General features: G+C 45.5%; 1 protein-coding gene across 2 annotated transcripts in view; it reads right to left on the reverse strand.

Annotated features, from left to right (window-relative positions):
• The window catches only part of Ubash3b (ubiquitin associated and SH3 domain containing B), a 142,846-nt gene that overhangs the window by 5,771 nt on the left and 118,042 nt on the right, over positions 1-19,033 (reverse strand). For both annotated transcript variants that reach the window (XM_076924787.1, XM_076924789.1), the window contains exons 7-11: positions 13,156-13,288; positions 11,456-11,576; positions 9,855-9,977; positions 8,146-8,238; positions 4,252-4,396 (exon numbers count right to left, since the gene is read on the reverse strand). In XM_076924787.1, coding sequence (XP_076780902.1) covers positions 4,252-4,396; positions 8,146-8,238; positions 9,855-9,977; positions 11,456-11,576; positions 13,156-13,288 — 615 coding nt within the window. The remainder of the gene's footprint in view (positions 1-4,251; positions 4,397-8,145; positions 8,239-9,854; positions 9,978-11,455; positions 11,577-13,155; positions 13,289-19,033) is intronic.

The raw sequence follows: 19,033 nt of genomic DNA on the forward strand, positions 1-19,033 counted from the left end.
CATAGGTCAGTCAACCAACCAGCCAACCAACCAGCCAACCAACCAGCCAACCAACCAGCCAACCAACCAAGCAACCAACCAACCCCAAACCAACCAACCAATCAACCAACTAGTCAACCAACCAACCAAATAAACAAATGAACAACAAACCAACCAACCAACCAACTAGTCAATCAACCAACCAATCAAATAAACAAATGAACAACAAACCAACCAACCAATCAAATAAACAAATGAACAACAAACCAACCAACCAATCAAATAAACAAATGAACAACAAACCAACCAACCAATCAAATAAACAAATGAACAACAAACCAACAAACCAATCAACCAACTAGTCAACCAACCAACCAACCAAATAAACAAATGAACAACAAACCAACAAACCAATCAACCAACTAGTCAACCAACCAACCAACCAAATAAACAAATGAACAACAAACCAACAAACCAACCAAATAAACAAATGAACAAACCAACCAATCAACCAACTAGTCAACCAACCAACCAACAAATCAAATAAACAAATGAACAACAAACCAACCAACCAACCAGCCAGCCAGCCAACCAACCAACCAACCAACCAACCAAACATAGTAAAAGACCGCCCAGTCAATGCTCTATTTTACTATCAGGAAGCCTAATACTGTTGTGTTTTGGAGGAAACCTGATTTTTCTACCCATCCAGCAAGCACATTTCTCGAGGGAGAAAGCTCCTGATTCTCACTACCTGACTCTTCCCTGAAAGAAAGGTAGAGGCAAGTGTCACCACCACTTAGGAATGGACATGAACTCTTTGTTCTGGAATGAACTCTTCTTCCTGGCCTCCTCTTTCCACCCTACCTCTTATGCAGTTCCACTGTTATTCATGTTACCTTGTCTCCCAGGAGCTCTCTTTTCTCCCCCATTCTGTAACAAAAAGCCATGTTGTATGATCAGGGAGTCATTTTATGGGTGAGACCACATTGTCAAATTTGAGATCTGTCTTTTTTTTTTTTTTTTTGTAAAAACAAACAAACAAAAAATGTGATCTTAGGACCTAGCTCCTCATCTGTTCTTGCTTTTGGCTTCTCCCAGCATCCTGCAGGGTAATCCTGATGGTCATGGGACAGAGTCAAAGTTTCTCCTATAAGCAAGACCTATCACACTGCTAGCACTTATAGCTACACCTATAAGATCCTGCACTGCCATTAGAGTCAGGTCAAGTCCCACTCACTTCTGTACCCACAGCTTAAATGCTCCCTGGGGGTTCTCCAAGCATGTTTCCATGGCTACCCTCTTCTCCAACTTATACTGGTCCAATTGTAGTGCAGGCTTTTGCCTTGAGCTTCATCCAAAGCTTACCCTACTTACACCCCAGATTGATGACTTCCTTCAGCCCTCTGTCCTTCCTGCTCACTAACTCCACGCGTCAGGGCCCTGTACCCTGCACTGAAGTGCTTCCCAGTTGGCAGAATATTTTGTTTTTGTTTTTCTCTCTTACAGTCTTGGCCCAGATCCCTAGCCTTCTTTCTACACACAGCCCACGGGCTGCTCTTGTTCCTGTGGGTGATAGTGAGATATGAGTCACCAGCCTGGGACGATTCCCTCACTCAGCTTCCAGCCCTTCCCTCCTGTTCTGTATGGTCCTTGTTGCAAGAAGCCAAGACTCTTTTAAGTACTTACTTACTTACTTACTTACTTAATTCTATGTGCATGTGACCGAGTGCGTATTAAGTGTACCACGTGTGCGCAAAGAGCATGAGATGGTCAGAAGAGGCATCACCTCAGCTGGAAATGGAGTTACAGACAGTTGTGAACAGCCATATGGGTTCTGCAAGAGCAGCAGATACCCTTCACCACTGAGCCCCAGGGCCAGGGCCATGTAAGCAGAGCACACTTGATTCCGATTATCCCGACTCTTGGGGCTGTTCTCCATGTCACCACACGAGCTTCATTTACTTGCTCCAAAGATCTAGTCATTTGGTTCCATTTATGACACAGTGGTTAGCTTTCCTCTAGGCTTCTCATACACTTTACCTTTGGCTTTCTCAATGTTTCCATGGGAATAGAGGCTTCTTAGTCCCACTCAAAACTGACAGAAAATTTTCTGGGTGTCAGGTTCTGTGGACTCTATCTTGGAATTGTTCTCCTGATCCACCGCGGTCTCCATTAGAGACACACTCTGTGCTAGGTTATTATTTTCTAATGCTCCTAGGTGAACAATCTGCATGCCTGGTAAGGAGTTTTAATGCCTATTACACTGAATTTTAAAGTGGAAAAGGAACCTGGAACCACATCTTGATCCAGGAATTCCCAGCCTCCACCCCGTCTACACAACCGATGGGTGTATGACCCAGGTACACTGAAAAGCCCAGCAAAGAAGAACTTGCAGAACTTCGTAGGGAATCCTGGGAAATGTAGAACACATGCACAGTGGAAACTAAGACCTAGCCATCCCAAGATGACATGGATGGGCTGGATAGAGAGAGAAAAGTTACTTTACCAATGTCTGCAGTAACAAGCCAGAAAAGTGAGAGCTGTTGGTATGGGGACAGTATTCTACTGCTATTTCCCCCAAGAAAGAGAAAAGTAGTTAGACATAGGACAGAGCAGAGCGTGAAGCTCATTAGTGAAGAGTCTGAGCTAATGTTATGCCAGGGAAAGGTAATTTTCTTAAGACCTGGGATAGCACAGGGCTGAGCGGCTGGATTATCTTGGTTCTTGCCCAGAGAGTAGAAGAGTAAATGGAGAAGAAGGATATTCTCTCCCGTCTTGTTCAAGGACTCAATGGATTATTCATAGTTAAGGCATTTGAAAGGAGAAGACAGCAGAGAGCACATGGAAGAACATTTCAAGCAGACTGGTCACTTTGCCAAATCCGCTCTAGTTGTGGGTTGTCCTGGTGGGGTTTGTATTTTGATGTTGGTTCTGCTTCTTCCAGAGAGGCTGCCCCCAATGAGGAGTAATCTCTCTGAACCTTCTCCCCAATGGCCAAATAAAGGGTAGAGGGATGGGAGGTCTTGGAAAGCAGAGGAAGAGGAGGTAGAAGGAAGATGGAGCAGAACCAATGGCCTGGAGAAGCTGCAAGTAACAAGAGGTCTCACAGCTGGGGAATAAATCAATATAGTGAAAGATCTGTTCAATCTAGACATATAGCTTATAAATATAACAACTGGGTTGTGTGTTTTTTTTATACAGGCTTATTGGAGTAAGAAATTACCACATCATCTTCTATGACAGAGGAGTTGAATTTCCCTCCCAGATTGGTTGTGATTACCTGGCCTTCCTCAGTGTGTGGGGTTGTGAATGGTATTGTCACTGTATTGCTATTGGTGAATTCTTTACCAGACATGCAGATTGTTCACTTAGGAGCATTACAAAAACAAACAAACAAAACAAAACAAAACAAAAAAAACCTGGCATGGAGTATGGTCTAATGAAGACAGCAATGGATCAGGGGGAGAATAACTCCCAGGTAGAACACACAGAACCTGACACACAGAAAAATAATAGTAGATATTAATAGATGATAATTTTTACAATAATAATGTTGTTATTATTTCCATGCATGGTCACTAAATGTTTTACCACAGGCAAGCCACTTGGACTCTCTCATACATAAAAATGGCTATCTGGGCTGGGGACATAGCTCAATAGAATACTTACATGGGCACGTGCACACACACACACACACACACACACCCCTTATTCACTTTTACTCCCTGTGATCATAGAAATATTAAATGAACATAGAAAGAATTAAAAAAAATCCAGTGGTGGCCCATGCCTGTAGTAGTCACAGCACTTGGGAGATAAAGACGGGGAAATCATAGTTCCAGGTTAGCCTGGGCTACATAATGAGACCTCTGTCTCAAAAGGATAAAAGAGCAAGTGATTTGGAAAAGTTAAAGTAAAACTGGAAGGTGATACATTGTCACCTTCCTAATCCACTAAGCTGTTTTATGACCACTTTGTGTATGCCCCCAACACACAAAATGGCTTTACTGTTGCACTGAAGTAGACATAATAAAGTTAGAAAATCTGAACAAAAGCATGGGTGGGATAAGGAGTATAATTTATGCTAATATTAAATACAAGTAAACACCGAATGCCCCTCCCTCCCCAGTTTTGTTTCCTAAAAATCATAGCTTGGTTTCTACCACTATGAACTCCCTGTAAGCCTTGCTAGGTCTAACACCTGCTTGATAAACATGGCCTAGTGACAGTACAGGACACAGGGCCCTATGGAGACAAGTCAAAGGTTACCTGTAGGTTGTATCAACACTCAGGTTGGCTGCAGCTAACTCTGATGGAGGTATCCATGCTGGTAATGTGTTCCCAGCAACCCACTTTGTCCATTCAAATAAGCCCGGCTCGACCCGAATCTTCAAGTGATTGTCTTGTTGTAAACCTTAGGGATGAAGTAAAATTAAGATGAGGCGAGTCCCACCATATTGTCAACGGAAAAATGAACCACAGGGTAAACTGACATAGAACATGACAAGGTAGACCAGGATGTACCATGCAAGCTTTCAAAGGAGGGAAGAAACCATAAGTCCTACCTAGCTATCATGTCTCTGATCCACCATGACGATGAACATGTCAGGATAACCCTAAGGGTGTAGCCGTGGCATCCACACCACAGCACCAAGCACCAACCAACAGCTCTCTACTTGGACTTCTTAAGACCCACTAAACAAGAGGGAAACCATGCCTGGTACCAGAAGCCTAGCCAACTGCTCAGGGCTAGTGAAATTATGGATCTTGGAGGAAAACCTACACCTCACCACTTAACTAAACCAGCACAATCCCCAACCACATACTAAATATTTGTCCTTATACCCATAGATAAGTGTGTCCTCACCCTTTACTATGGACATGTCTCTTAGCACCAGATGGAGACTACTACAGAAAACCACAACCAATCAATGGCAGAACTGTGGAGCCCAGCCCCGGTGGTTACATCTACAAATGCTCCCATGCCTAAGGCTCAGGGAACATTATGAAAGAGGGACCAGAAAGATTGGAGGAAACAGAGAATCAGGGAGTTTGCTACCAGATTGCTGTCTCCTAGGAATATGAGAAGCTACACCCATGGCATTTCGAAAACATGACTGCCTAAACGTTAGTTGAACAAGGATGACACCAACAGACGTGAGGGTGGAGGGGGCATGGAGGAGGCCCATGAGGTCTCAACCCTACACAAGGAACTGTGGGTAACTGGGGAATGCTCAGAGTGGGAGTGTGGTCTTCTCCAGGGAAAAGCATGTTGACTGGCTGTCCAATACGAAATACTCAGCCCTGAAAACACACAGGTAGCACTGTACAAACCGAGCAGGTTGTACTTACGTATTTAGAAATACGCACTCATACGTAACAAATAACCAAGAAAGAAAGTCATGAGGTTGGCAGGGAGAGGTGTGTGGGTGGTTTGGGAGGAACAAAGGGGAGGGGAAATGATCTATAATCTCAATTTTTAAAAAAATATTTATTTATTTTATGTATATGAGTACACTGTCACTGTCTTCAGACACACCAGAAGAGGGTGTCAGATCCCATTACAGATGCTTGTGAGCCACCATGTGGTTGCTGGGAATTGAACTCAGGACCTCTGGAAGAGCAATCGGTGCTCATAACCACTGAGCCGTCTCTCCAGCCCCTAATCTCATTTTTTTTTTTTTAATTACACGGCAGTTATTCAGTTCCTACTAGACTCAACAAATTGCGTAAGTCAGAAGCACACAGGTTTGGATAATGTCTGTGAATGTTGTGCTTTGGCAGTGTTAAATTCTAAAAAGTTTTTAATTTCTTTCTTTACTTCTTCCTTGTACAGCGTTCTTTAATATGTAAGTTGTACAGATATACATAAAGTTGTGTCTAACAAAATAAAATAAAATTTCTGTCTCATCAGCACGTGCCTTTATTACTCTGGCTGCACGTCTACCTTGTACGTTGGCTGCTACCTGATTTAGGGGTAACTCTCCTGATTTAGGGGTAACTCTCCCCTCCATGAGTCATTGCTCAATTTGTCTAAGCCTGTGACTCTTTTTACCTTCAGAGACGAAAGTCTTGCTGTGTACCCTAGGCTTGCCATAATTCTCAATCCTCCTGTCTCAGCTTCCTCTGGAGTGCTGGGATTACAGGTGTGCACCACGCCGCCCCCAGCTCATTTCTCTCTATAGTAAACTCCATGATGTCTTACAAAACAAAACCTCACAGTCAAAACCTCCCGCTATCCTGTTGGCACCGACGACTGCGCAGTAGCTTCCACTGCTCTTGGACCTCACATCCATTCACTCGCTTTGTTAATCAGGGAACCCCATGTTGAACATGTGACAGTGTTCAAGTTCCATTTTATCATCGTGTGAGTCCCTCGGAGCATAACTTTTTCCTTTATATTTGCTTAACTCTCTTCACAATGCATTTACCAGTGTCTCTGTATGCAGTTAATACACAGACGCCTCTGTGTATTAACTTCCGAGAGGAAGGTTTACTTAAGGTTGAAGAACTGAGGACTCAAGTGTTGTGTCCAATTCTTTGCTGGCTTCTTTATTTCTGGCCCATTTGTTTGTCTGGCCAGTCTTCCTTCTAATGGGGTGAGAAGGGAGATCACCCGGTGTGAATGTCCATGGATTTCAGGGTGAAAGTTGAGTGCTTTTACGGCAACAGAGATTTTAAAGCCTTTCAATTTGTAGGGCATGGTAGTGGACACCTTTAATCCCAGCACTTGGGAGGCAGAGGCAGGTGGATTTCTGTGAGTATGAAGCCAATATGGTCTATACAGAGTGTTCCAGACCAATCAAGGCTACACAGTGAGACCATGTCTCAAAAAAAAAATTAATTGAATGAATGGATGAATGAATGAATGAATGAATAAGTCTTTCCAATTAACTGAAGAAACTAAGATGGTGATGGTGTGGGACACCTAACATCTCAGTTACTACTGAAAACATCTGAAAGCCAGGCAAGATAGATCATCTCACTGCTTAAATGCAAAAGGAATCCTGTCTGTAAAAGATGTAAATATTCTGTACAGCCACAATCCAACCAAAGAAGCTTAAAATCCTTAAGGAAAAATTAGTAATTGTGGGGAGCCGACAGAAGGCGGCTATCGTCCTTGCAGTCATCTTAAGCCATATACCCTGACATGAGACTTGTTTACAATAGCCTACAACAGCTGAGTACACTCTGATAACATCTTGCTTTAGATACCCAGGATTTTCCATTGGGTGTGTGAGACTTAAAGGTGTGTGACTTAAGGTCATGACTTAGAGATCAGATTTAGAGACAAGACCCAAGGGCATGACTTAAAGGTGTGACTTAAAGGTGTGACTTAGAAGTGAGACATATAAAAGGCGAGAGGCAGACAGGAGAAAGGATTATTAGGTATTAGGCACTTGGCACTTGGAGGAAGAACTTGGAATTAGACAGTAGGCACTTGAGACTGGCAACAATTATTAGATATTTTTACTAGGAAGAAGTAACTTGGAACTGGGAAAGAGACTAGCAACTTAGAACTAGGACTGGGAACTAGAGACTTGGAGAGAAGAAGAGAGACTGAAGAATAAACGGGATTGAATCATACTCTGTCTGGTCTCCATTCTTTGAGTCCACGTCCTCACTCTCTCTCTTGCTGAACCCCAACTTGAAGACTGGAGCAGCTTGGGGAAGTGCGGGCTCTAACAGTTTAGCCCCCAAGGCTTTTGGCAGTGCAGGTTCCAACACCAATAGAGCAGTCCGAGACATTTTGGCCCCCAAACTTGGGGTAGCTTGGGCCACAACATTTTTGGCGTCCAACGTGGGGCAGCTCGGACCGCAACAAGTAATATTCTCCCTTTATTTATCTGGATTACAGTCTGACTCTTGTGCAAGGTTGTCACCTTGTAGAAGAACCCTCAATGAGTTCCAGATTTCTGTGAGCCATGGTGTCTCAAGCCTGTAATCCTAGCATTCAGGAGGTTGAGGCAGGAGGATTGTTGTAGGTTTGAGGGTAACCTAGGCTATGTGTCACCTTAAAACCCTATCTCAAAAACAAACAAACACTCACACAAATAAATAAACACAAAGTAAACTTTCCATTTTGAAACTCCATAACACTGCAGTAAGTGACAGGAAGCAGAGGGCTGGACCACATAACCTCTGTCCAGCCACGAGTCTTACCTTTCAATATATTATGTGCAGTCTGAACGCAGCGCAGGGATGGAGAACAATACACGTGGTCAATAATGGTGTTACTTTCTAACAAGGCTTCACCTGCCGAGCAAATCAACAGAGAATCAGCATGATGGGTTCACCTGACCCTCAGTGGAACCGTGCCAAGCAGACCCATAATCCTTTTTTTCCCAGTAGGAGCTTGCAGAGAGCCTAGTGTCAGCCAGGTCCCTCATGAGCACTTCCATGGAGAGGGCCAGACAACACACCTCTTCTTGCCTTCTCCTTTCCTTCTTTCTGGTGCCAGCATGTAGCAAGATGCCCTGTTAGAGGAGGCCTACCAACAGGATAATGCTCTGACCTCTACAAGGAAGATGCTAAAACCTGCTCTGTGGTACCAGGAAGAGGATTGATACTCTAACAGTCAGATGCTGCTACAATTCCAGTGTGCTAACCCGAATCTCAGCTGTCCAAACCCAATATCCAATGCTTTAAAAGGCTTTAAGGTTTCCTTGTATGGTTCACTTCTTTTCTCTACAAGGTAAACTTTAAGTATCTTTCATGTGGTGTCAATGTCTTCCGTGGACTTCTTCATCTTGGCAGCCCCTTCTCTTGACCTGCCTACCTCAACTTCTGCTCTTATATCTGAGAGAGAGAGAGAGAGAGAGAGAGAGAGAGAGAGAGACAGAGACAGAGACAGAGACAGAGAGACAGAGACAGAAAGAAAGAGAGAGAGACAGAGAGAAAGAGAGAGGGAAAGAGAGGGAGGGAGGGAGGGAGAAAGAGAGAGAGCAAGAGAGGGAGAGAGAGAGAGAGAGAGAGAGAGAAAGAGAGAGAGAATGTGTACATATGGAGGTTGGCCCTCCTACCACCTTTATGTAGGTTCTGGGGCTTGAACCCAGGTCACAAGGCTTTTGCTGTAAGCGCCTTTACTTACTGACTGTGTCTCGCAGGGCTCTCTCGATGCTATGTCTGACCTCTGTGGTTTTGTTTATTGTCCTCTACCCCCTCATCCTGCCTCTTAATCGTCTTCTTCCCCTTCCTCCCTCCGTCCCTCCCTTGTCGCTTCATTCCACCCTTTGTCTTTCTCCAATATTCTCCTCAGACTCGGTATAGAGTTTGCCACTTAGCCAGTCTTAGAGTCTAATAGTTATCCACAACACATACACGGGTTTCCACAGACCTTCACCCTTGGGTCTCTGTTATGTAGTCCAGGGACTTGCCCAAAGTAAATGATCAATAAGTACATATTAACGAATGAAGGGTACAGGGCACAGTTTCTGCACAGCCAGCACAGAAAATACTTTCAAAGGACTGAACAGCTTCAAAACATCACTGGTCCTCTGCAAATTCAGCAATGCCCCTGCACCGCTTCCTTACCCTCACATCTTCTTATATCACACTGGCAGATGCTGCTGCCATGAGCTAGCAACTGACACATCTACTACGGCAGTAAGTAAACCAAACCTGACTTTCCTTCTCTCATTCCTCAGCAGGGGCCACATCTGCAACCAGCAGGGGCCTACCTATAATTCCAGCCCTCAGAAAGCTGAGCCAGCTGATGTCCTAGGTCAGCCTGGTCTATAAGACCCTGTTTCCAAAAAAAAAATCCAACCAAACAAACAAAAAGGAAAGTCCCACAAAGTGTGTTCGCACGCCCGTGGTATGGGTCTGTTGAAGGAGCCAGAAGATGCTACACAGTCACGGAGAGCCCTTACCCACTAGTCTTGCTTGCATACATCCAAACACGGTGATTGGAGCATCTTTCTCATAATCCCGGAAACCGCCGCTCCGCTGAGGTAAGGTGTGAGGCATGTTCAGGTTGGTGCGTATGTAGCGGCCTAGGGGGAGAAGAAGATCAAATGAAGGCTATACAGACTTCTTTACTTGAAACTTTCTTCAGTGATCCTGACCCATCCTCCTTGGTCAAAGACACTGAATCAAACCATCTGAAGCCAGTGGGAAATAGTGAATCTGACACCTTTTCTTCAGAAGATTGACTTAGAATGCACCACCGTTTGCTGATGACAGAAACAAGGAGATTTCTCAGTAAACGTAACAACTAGACAACGGCAAGGCTCCTATTCTTAAACTGCCACTCAAGGGACAACTGAACTAGAAGGGCCCACCGTGATTTAAGGCAGGAACTCTGGCCACAGAAACAGTTCGTGTCTCTGAACTGATTTTGCTGTACGAACATGGGCAAGACACAGTTACTCTTTGCCCTCTGATACCTCAGTTTATAGACTGAGGAAAAGAATGCTTTTTCTCTCCCCTAAGAGTTGAAACAATCGAGGACTTTGAGATTCCAAGAATTTTCGACTGCTTTAAAAATGACTCATTGTATATAAAAGTAGCTTGACGGTGCCCCCTAGAGGCCATGACAGGTATGCATTGCTGTACAGCCCACCAACCACCAGCAGACAGACACCCTTAGACACAGGAGATGTATCCCAAGAACCCCACTAGATGCTTGAAAGCATAGACAGTGTGAAATCCTGAACAGACTATGTTCTTACCCCCCACCCACCGCCCACAAACACCCCTATGATAACATTTAACTTATAAATCAGTCACAGTAATGAGAAAGAACAAAATAATACACTGTAATGAAAGTTACATAGATGTCTTGCACAAAATAACTTATTGTATTATACTCGGGCTTCTTACGAAAGGAAACTGTATCTATGTGACCAAGTGAGGAGAGGCAAATGAGACTGTGACACTCTGACAGTAGATCTGAGAACCAACAAGTAGGTGGGTAGCCATTTATACTGTTGGAGACACCGGGAAAAGGGATGATGACCTGGGCGGGACACAGTTGGGAGAGACTGAGATTTTTTATCACGTGACCCAGAATGGAAGGATTACAATATAAAAGACACGAACTGCTTGTGTGCTGGCTAGTTTTATTTCACCCAAGAGGAGGAAACCCCAAATAAGAGAATACCTTTATACGATTGGGCTATAGGCGAGCCTGTAGAACATTTCCTTAATTACTGATTGATGTGGGAGGGGCCAATCCCATTGTGGGTGGTGTCAATCTCTGAGCAAGCCAGTAAGCAGTGCCTCTCCATGGCTTCCGCATCAGCTCCTGCCTCTAGGTTCCTGCCCTGTTTGAGTTCCTGCCCTGGCTTTCTTCAATGATGGACTACAATGTGGAAGTGTAAGATGAATTAACCCTTTCCTTCCCCAGCTTGCTTTTTGGTCATGGCGTTTCATCACAGCAATGGAAATCCTAACGGAGACAGCTAGTTTTGGACTTTCTAACTGTGGGTAAACGAAACCACAGAGAAAGTGGAAAGACGGAGAGACTCACCTTTGGCATCAAAGCACTGGGATAGCCAGTACTTCCCAAACACAACGTCCATCCTCTCCCCGTGCCGACAAACGAAGAGGCATCGCTTCTGTGGCCCTGGCTGGCTGTTGACTCTCAGGGGCTGCAGAGAAAGAGGGACAAAAAGTAAGGACACACATGGCACTGCAGACTACCCCGCGTGCGTGCCACGAGAGCCAAGTTCTAGGAAATATCCTGCCAGTGTGTGACTCTGATCATCTCCCTGTCATGACGTTAGTCTAGCCTGCTTGTAAAGTGGGGGTAATAAACTCATCCCACAGACCTCATACATTATTCTGAGGCTCCCATGAGATACCTGTAGGTGCTTTGAGGTATGAGGGATTATGAAAATACTATGCTCTTTGCTTCCCCCTACTGCAACAAGAGGGTTACTCAAGGTACAGTTCACAGGTCAAGCCAGCCATTAATGAAGAGAAGTCATCTAGAAAGACAGCTGCTTCCTCCAAAGAGATGCGTCATCACCCCTTTCCGGGAGGGAGGAATTCTATCGTCACACATGTGTCTGTTTTGCATGTTTTTTTTTTCTACAACTGTCTTATTTATTACTTATGGGTACGGGTGTTTCGCCTGCATGCATGTATGAGTACCAGGTGCCTGCAGTGTCCAGAGGTGGGAGAATTCACTAGGACTGGAATTACAGTTATAAGCCACCATGTGGTTGCTGGGACTTGAACTCCAGACCTCTGGAAGAGCAGTCAGTGCTCTTAACCGCTGAGCCACCTCTGCAGCCAGGCTTTGAATATTCTAATCATCATATGTGCTGTTATCTGGGCTGCATGTATGTTGGCATTTCCAGAATGGGCTCACGGGGGACGGCTGCACCACATAGGGTGGTGACATAGGCAAGTTGAGACAAGTTCTTGTTTCCACAGGTGCTAGTGGAACTGCCTAGATGCTTCTACATCCTTCTTGCTCACGCACTGGCTGTTTCCAGGTACCTCAGCCTGCTAGGTCATTGCTGACCTACACTCTTCCATTGGCTCTTGTTGCTTTGCCAGGGCTGATGTGTGGACCGGCACTGTGAACGCTGCCACCTGCTCTCCTGATGTCCCTTAATTCAAACCTTGGGCTCCAGACAAAGCACACGCCCCTTCTCATCCTTCACATGTTGAGGTTTCAATGTGTCTGCTTGACAACTACTCCTTCTCCCTTCTCCAGCCTGTCCCCAAAGTGTCACCAGTATGCCGAATTCTCACTATGCCAAATTACTATGCTAAGAACCTCATTCTACGGATACAAGTAGAGAGACAGCCTCCTCTTCTTTCTTTGGGATGGCCTTGCTTCCAAGCTCAAATCCACACGGCGATGTCCACAGTCAGTACCCTCACTCATCTTCTCCTAGTTTTGGATTGTTGTGTGTCTTTGTGATCTTGTGTACTCCCCCCTCATAAGGTTAAGGACCCTTTGGAAGAAGTAAGGTCAATGTTGAGGATAGACCTCAAAGCACCCTGATTAGCTGGGTGGTGGTGGCACGTGCCTTTAATCTCAGCACTTGGGAGGCAGAGACAGGAGGATAGCTGAGTTTGAGGCTAGCCCCATCTACATAATGGATTCCAGGACAGGCTTCAACTACACAAAGAAACCCTGTCTCAAAAAGCAAAACAAAACAACAAAACCATCAGGATTAGATTCCAGGACATGACCCTCACGATCAGCCTTACCTGCATGGGCTGGCAGATGATAGTGAGGGGTGTTGTCTCCCCAAGTCCTTGATCTTCATACTGTCGCCTCTCTAACGCCCCATCACCAAACGTGAGTGAGCTGGATGACACCGTGTTTAAGATGGAGTAGGAACTGTAGAGGAAGGAGAGGAAAGGGTTAACAGTTTCAGCCAGGAGTCATCGGTTGCTCTTGCTGAAGCTACTTGGGAGTATGGAATTAGCACAAAGGACTGTCTAGTCATGTGTATTTGCGGATGTGAGTAGGGAGCACCCCATCCCCAGGCAAGAACATTTTTTTTTTCCTGAAGTCTCACAGTTAATAAACAAGGGCAAACAGTCCTCAGAGCTGAGAACAGATGCACCCATCCCTTTGGGCAGGGATGGCGTCCAGTGATTCTAGGCTTATTAAAATGCTGCAGGCAGGGCTGGCAGCAGAGACATGTTAAAGAATAACGAGGTATCAATTATGTACCACTGTTCTGGCTCTTTCTGTGGCTGCGGAGAAATAAACAGTCCCTGCCGCCTTTAATCTTTCCCATGGCTATTTCCATCTGAGGAATGTGAGCAGAAACGTGTTCCCAGCACCGCTTCTCCTGTGGCTCTGAGGTTCTCAGGAACGCCACCTTCATCCCTTAACCTGACCTCTTCAGTCTCCTGCACTTTACTGGTCTCCATAGCAACTCCAAGAAGATGATTAGAGACTGGGTTATTTCAGAGGCTCTGACTCTTGCCAGATGTTTGGAGCTGCGAATCAAGGAATCTTATTTCTGACTATGCCACTGTAACTATGGGGGCCGGGAGGAGATCTAGCCTAGAGCAAAGCTGTCTAAATATTCCACCCTGAAATTCCTGCACACGGTAGACTTCCCAGAGCCTTACGTAATGAGGGCTGCTATTTAAACATGGTTGTTGGGCAGCTCTAATGAGTATCTCCCGGGTCACTGGGCAGTCTCAAAGGGAAGTATTTGAATCTTTAATTTCTTGCACTTGGAAAGGCCCAGTTTGCTCTACCAAGTCTGGGTTTACATCGCTAGGCCCAACAATCTGGTCAAGTTAGCATCTCCTCTGCAGAATTCGCCTCTAACACAGTATGCTTATTAGAATTTCACTTTTGAAATTTTTCATCTTTTCTAAAATCAGTAAGCTAACTGGTTGTTGTGGGGTTTTTTTTTGTTTGTTTGTTTTGGTTTGTTTTTTTTTTGTTTGTTTTTGGTTTTTTTTTTTTTTAATTACTGCTGGGCGGTGGTAGCACACGCCTTTAATCCCAGCACTTGGGAGGCAGAGGCAGGTGGATTTCTGAGTTTGAGGCCAGCCTGGTCTACAGAGTGAGTTCCAGGACAGCCAGGGCTACACAAAGAAACCCTGTCTCGAACAGCACCCCCCCCCCCGTGCCCCCAAATTACCCACCACTATTTTTTTTGACATATATTCAGCGTACAGAGTACTGAGTTTCATACGGATGTTGCCATGTAAGTACTTTGGTGTTGGCATGGTGACACAGTAGTACTCTGGAGGCAGAAGTAGGCAGAACTCTCTAAGTTTGAAGTCAGCCTGCTGTGCATGGTGAGTTCTGGGAGAGCCAGAGCTATACAGAGACAGACCCCTGTCGGGTGGTGGTGGCTGGGGAGGTGGGGATACAGATACCTTACTTCCAAAAACAGTTGACAACGTACATTGGTCACATTCTTTCCCTCTACTCCCTCTGCCCTCATGTATCTCCCCCATTAGTCCCTGTAGTGGACTGAATATGTTTGGCCCAGGGAGTGGCACCATTTGGAGGTGTGGCCTTGTTGGAGTAGGTGTGTCATTGTGGGTATGGGCTTTAAGACCCTCTTCCTAGTTGCCTGGAAGTCAGTCTTCTCCTAGCAGCCTTCAGATGGAGATGTAGAACTCTCAGCTCCTCCTGTACCATGTCTGCCTGGATGCTGCCATGTTCCTATCTTGATGATAATAAACTGAACCCCTGAACCTGAAAGCCAGCCCCAATTAAATGTTGTCCTTATAAGAGCGACCTTGGTCATGGCGTCTGGTCACAGCAGTAAAACCCTAGGACAGTCCCCATACTCTTTTAAACAGTTTCATTTCTACATTCAAGACACATGTACATCTGTATGTGTGGTGATTTTATGTACCTATATAATAACATTTATGATTAACAAGAGAAAACATGCAGTATTTGTTTTTCTGAGTCTGACTTAATTCACGTATGACAATTTTTTTTGTTTTTGCTAAATCAAATTCCACTGAGTACATTCACATTCTCCTTGTTCATTCAATATAAGTGTATGCCACTTACATGGATTTCGTGACTCAGCTATTGTGAACAGTCCTTTAATAAACATCACTGTATGTTGCCTTCAGGTCCTGTGGGTAAATACTTTTGAGTGACATAGTCAGGTGAGAGGACAGGAGTTGGTTGGGTTCTTGTTGGCTTTTTTTCTTCTCAAGAAACCATACGATTTTATTACTTTGGGACACATTCTGCCCTTAAAAGTTCTTCATGTCCCTGCATTCACCCTACAAATGACAGGCCGGCTTTTGTTTTTGTTTTTGTTTGAGACAGGGTTTCACGGAGTCCAGCCTGGCTTCCAACTCCACACACAGCCAAGGTTGGCTTTAGACACCTGGTCATCCTGCTTCTACTTCCTGAGTGATGGGATAACGGGTGTGTGCCACCACCCGCAGTCTCTGGGATGCTGAAGATCAAACCCAGAGCTTCTGGCATGCTAGGCAAGCACTCTACCAACCGAGCTGTGTCCCCAGCCTGGCTATATGTTCAGGCATAAGGTGTCGGACCATGAAAAAGAGACCTGCAGCCCTGTGCATATCAGACACACCAGGAGGCCCTGAGCTGCATCTTGCTCCTCACAGACCATGGCTCAGACCTATGAGGCAGAACCAGGAGCCTGCGGCTCAATAGAGCTCTGTCTTTTTAGTGTGATGTGCACCCAAATTAGACCTGTTATGGGTAAATTTAAGTGACTGTAGTCAAGGGATAGCTGAGCCACTCTAATAGACCAGATGTTCCCCTGTGTTTTAAGCAGAGAGCTTCCCCAATGGCACACAACTGAAGAAACCTTCAGCTTTCCTGTCTGGCTCATCAAAGCTTCGGGCCTCCACTGTCTAGCTGTCTGGAATCATGCTGACATCTCCCTTGCCCACCTCTGGAAGGTCTTTATTGTATCACAGCTGGGAAGAAAATGATAGGGCCTTTTCTTTCCCTCCAGTTCCCTTGGTGAGGGAAACAGCAGCTTCCCTCCCATCTTCAATGTCACTGGAATCAAAAGACCAGTCTCTCCCTGAACAGCCTGGGGAGAGTGCCAGACCAGGGCGGAGAAGAAGTGGGCCTGACACGGAGAACTCCTTCTCAGGGAGCAGGAAGATCCAGGCTCCTGCCTAGAACATGTTAGGCCTGTGTGAGGGTCAGCAGGTCACCCCAACTTTAGAGGACAAGGGGTCAGCATCACCCGGAAGATATTTAGGGACACTCAGGAACAAATGACCGCCAGGAAGAGCAGTGAGAAAAGAAAACATTTTCCTAGGTATTCAGAAGGCAAAGGAGCACTGGGTGGGCACAAGAATAAAAGCCAACTGTCACCCCGAGTCCCTGTACACTGCCTGAACACTCTTTAGAGCTTTTCTTGAAGCTAGCCAGGGCCAGGCCACACAGTTTCTGTGTCTCCCTATGACTGCCCATCTTTGGTTAGGCACGAGAAGGCTTCTCTCACAGTGGCCCTGAGCTATGTCATTCCTACCTCTGGGGCTGAGCAGTAAACGGGTAACTTACCTGTCAGGCCATTTTTATGGAAGAGACATTTAGCTTCAGCACAGTAAACACAGACCAAAAAAAAAAAAAAAAAAAAAAAATCAAAACCACTAGTGGGCATTCTGTAGACAGTACTGCTGTCGAGCCACCATAGATGTGGTCACTACCACAGTTTGTGCTGTATATGGAATGGTTCGCTCTTTTACGGTGGCCCAGAGTAGTAATTCAACTTGGGCAAGGTCTACATAGCCAGTCTATGAGAGAGTTAGGATCTGAATATAACTGGACTGAAATTCATCTTCTTCGTCACAGTCTCAATGTCTAGCCCTTTCGTTTGGACACTCAGAGCAGAGTTGGCTGTGGACCTGAGAATTTAATTTCAAACACAGTTCCCAAGGAATAACATCAACAGTGATCTTCAAAGTCAAAGGAGATGACACACAGACCTTCTGTTGGTGCCCTGGGGGAGATGACACATGGGCCTCCCCCATGGTGCCCTGGATGAGGTTAGTCAGTTGTCCCCCTGGTGGAGTCTGAATCCTAGTTCAGGGAGACGGTCTAAATGGAGGGTCTCACAGGGGGGTGTCAGTGGAACTCCATGTGTGTACTCTGCCCCCACACATAGCCCCACTGCTAAAAACAAGACCTGGGAACTGTGCTTCGTCAAGCAAGTAATCTTCAGTTCTCAGCACAGGCATGAGCCACTCTTTGGGGCGCTGTTCCGAGGAGCGAATCACTGGGTGACTTGTCTGAATAGCGTTAGAGTGAGCTTGGACTAAGCTGCTAGGGTCCTGTGACACAACTTAAGGGACTGTTACTGTGTCCAAGGGCTAACCCTGAGCTAAGATGCTATATATGATACATGGCTGTATGTGTGTGTGTGTGTGTGTGTGTGTGTGTGTGTGTGTGTCTGTCTGTCTGTCTCTCTCTCTCTCTGTCTCTCTGTGTGTGTGTGTTCGTAGGGGTTGGACAGAGGACAACCATGAGTTCCTTAGTCACTGTCTATCTTTTTAAAAAAAAGTCTTTATTTTTATTTATGTGTGTGTGTATACACCCGTGTTAGTATCTATGTGGGGGTCTTGGGGGCCAGAAGAGGAAGCTAGAGCTTTTGGAGCTAGAGTTACAGCTGCTAGTGAGTCACCTTGTGGTGCTAGGATCTGAATGCTGGTCCTTAGGATTGCACGGCCAGTACTCTCAACTGCTGAGCCATATCTATGTATCTATATATCTATATATCTATTTATGTTTCTATCTATGTATCTATCTATGTATCTAACTATGTGTGTGTATGTATGTATGTATGTATGTATCTATCTATCTATCTATCTATCTATCTATCTATCTATGTATCTATCTACCAGGCATGCCACAGTGTATGTGTGTGTGGATGTAGTGGACTGGGTTTTTCCTTCTACCATGTGTACCCTGCAGTTTGGGCTTGGATCATCAGGCTCTATGGCAAGTGTCTTTCCTATGTTGCTGGCCATTCCTCTTTCTTCTTCTTCTTCTTCATCTTCATCTTCTCCCATCTCCCGTCTTTCTTCCTCCTCCTCCTCCTCTTCCTCCTCCTCCCCTTCTTCTTCCTCTTCCTCTTCCTCTTCCTCTTCCTCTTCTTCTTCTTCTTCTTCTTTAAGGCACCGTCCCCAGACTCACCAAGTAGTTTAGCCTGGCCAAACCCCCCACCTCCCCACCCCCGCCCCACATCTCTACTTTCTCAGCACTGGAATTACAAGTGTGAGCAGCTACACTTACTGACTCGATCTCTTTCAGCCCTTATTTATCTTTGTGGGATAAAATGGCAGCTGCAGAAACTCAACTCCCATAGTCTCAGCTTCAGAAACACTTCTAAAACGGACATTTGGGGGCATGAAACATCTGGATGCCTGTGGGCTGGGGAGGGCGTTGCACAAGGCAGAGGAAGGAAGAGGGTGTCCTTTCCGATCCTGAATGTATGGTTGGTCTAGGGCTCACAGAGCAGGGGACTGTCTTTGTCCTCTTCCCTCCAGGAGAAATACTTGCAGGAACCACCTGATCTGATCCCTTAAGACAGGCACTACCGTGGTAGGTAAATAATGCAGTGGGTGTTCAGGGCTTCTGCCTCTCAGCCACATT

This window comes from Arvicanthis niloticus, chromosome 26 (assembly GCF_011762505.2).
Source record: "Arvicanthis niloticus isolate mArvNil1 chromosome 26, mArvNil1.pat.X, whole genome shotgun sequence".
Lineage (NCBI taxonomy): Eukaryota > Metazoa > Chordata > Mammalia > Rodentia > Muridae > Arvicanthis > Arvicanthis niloticus.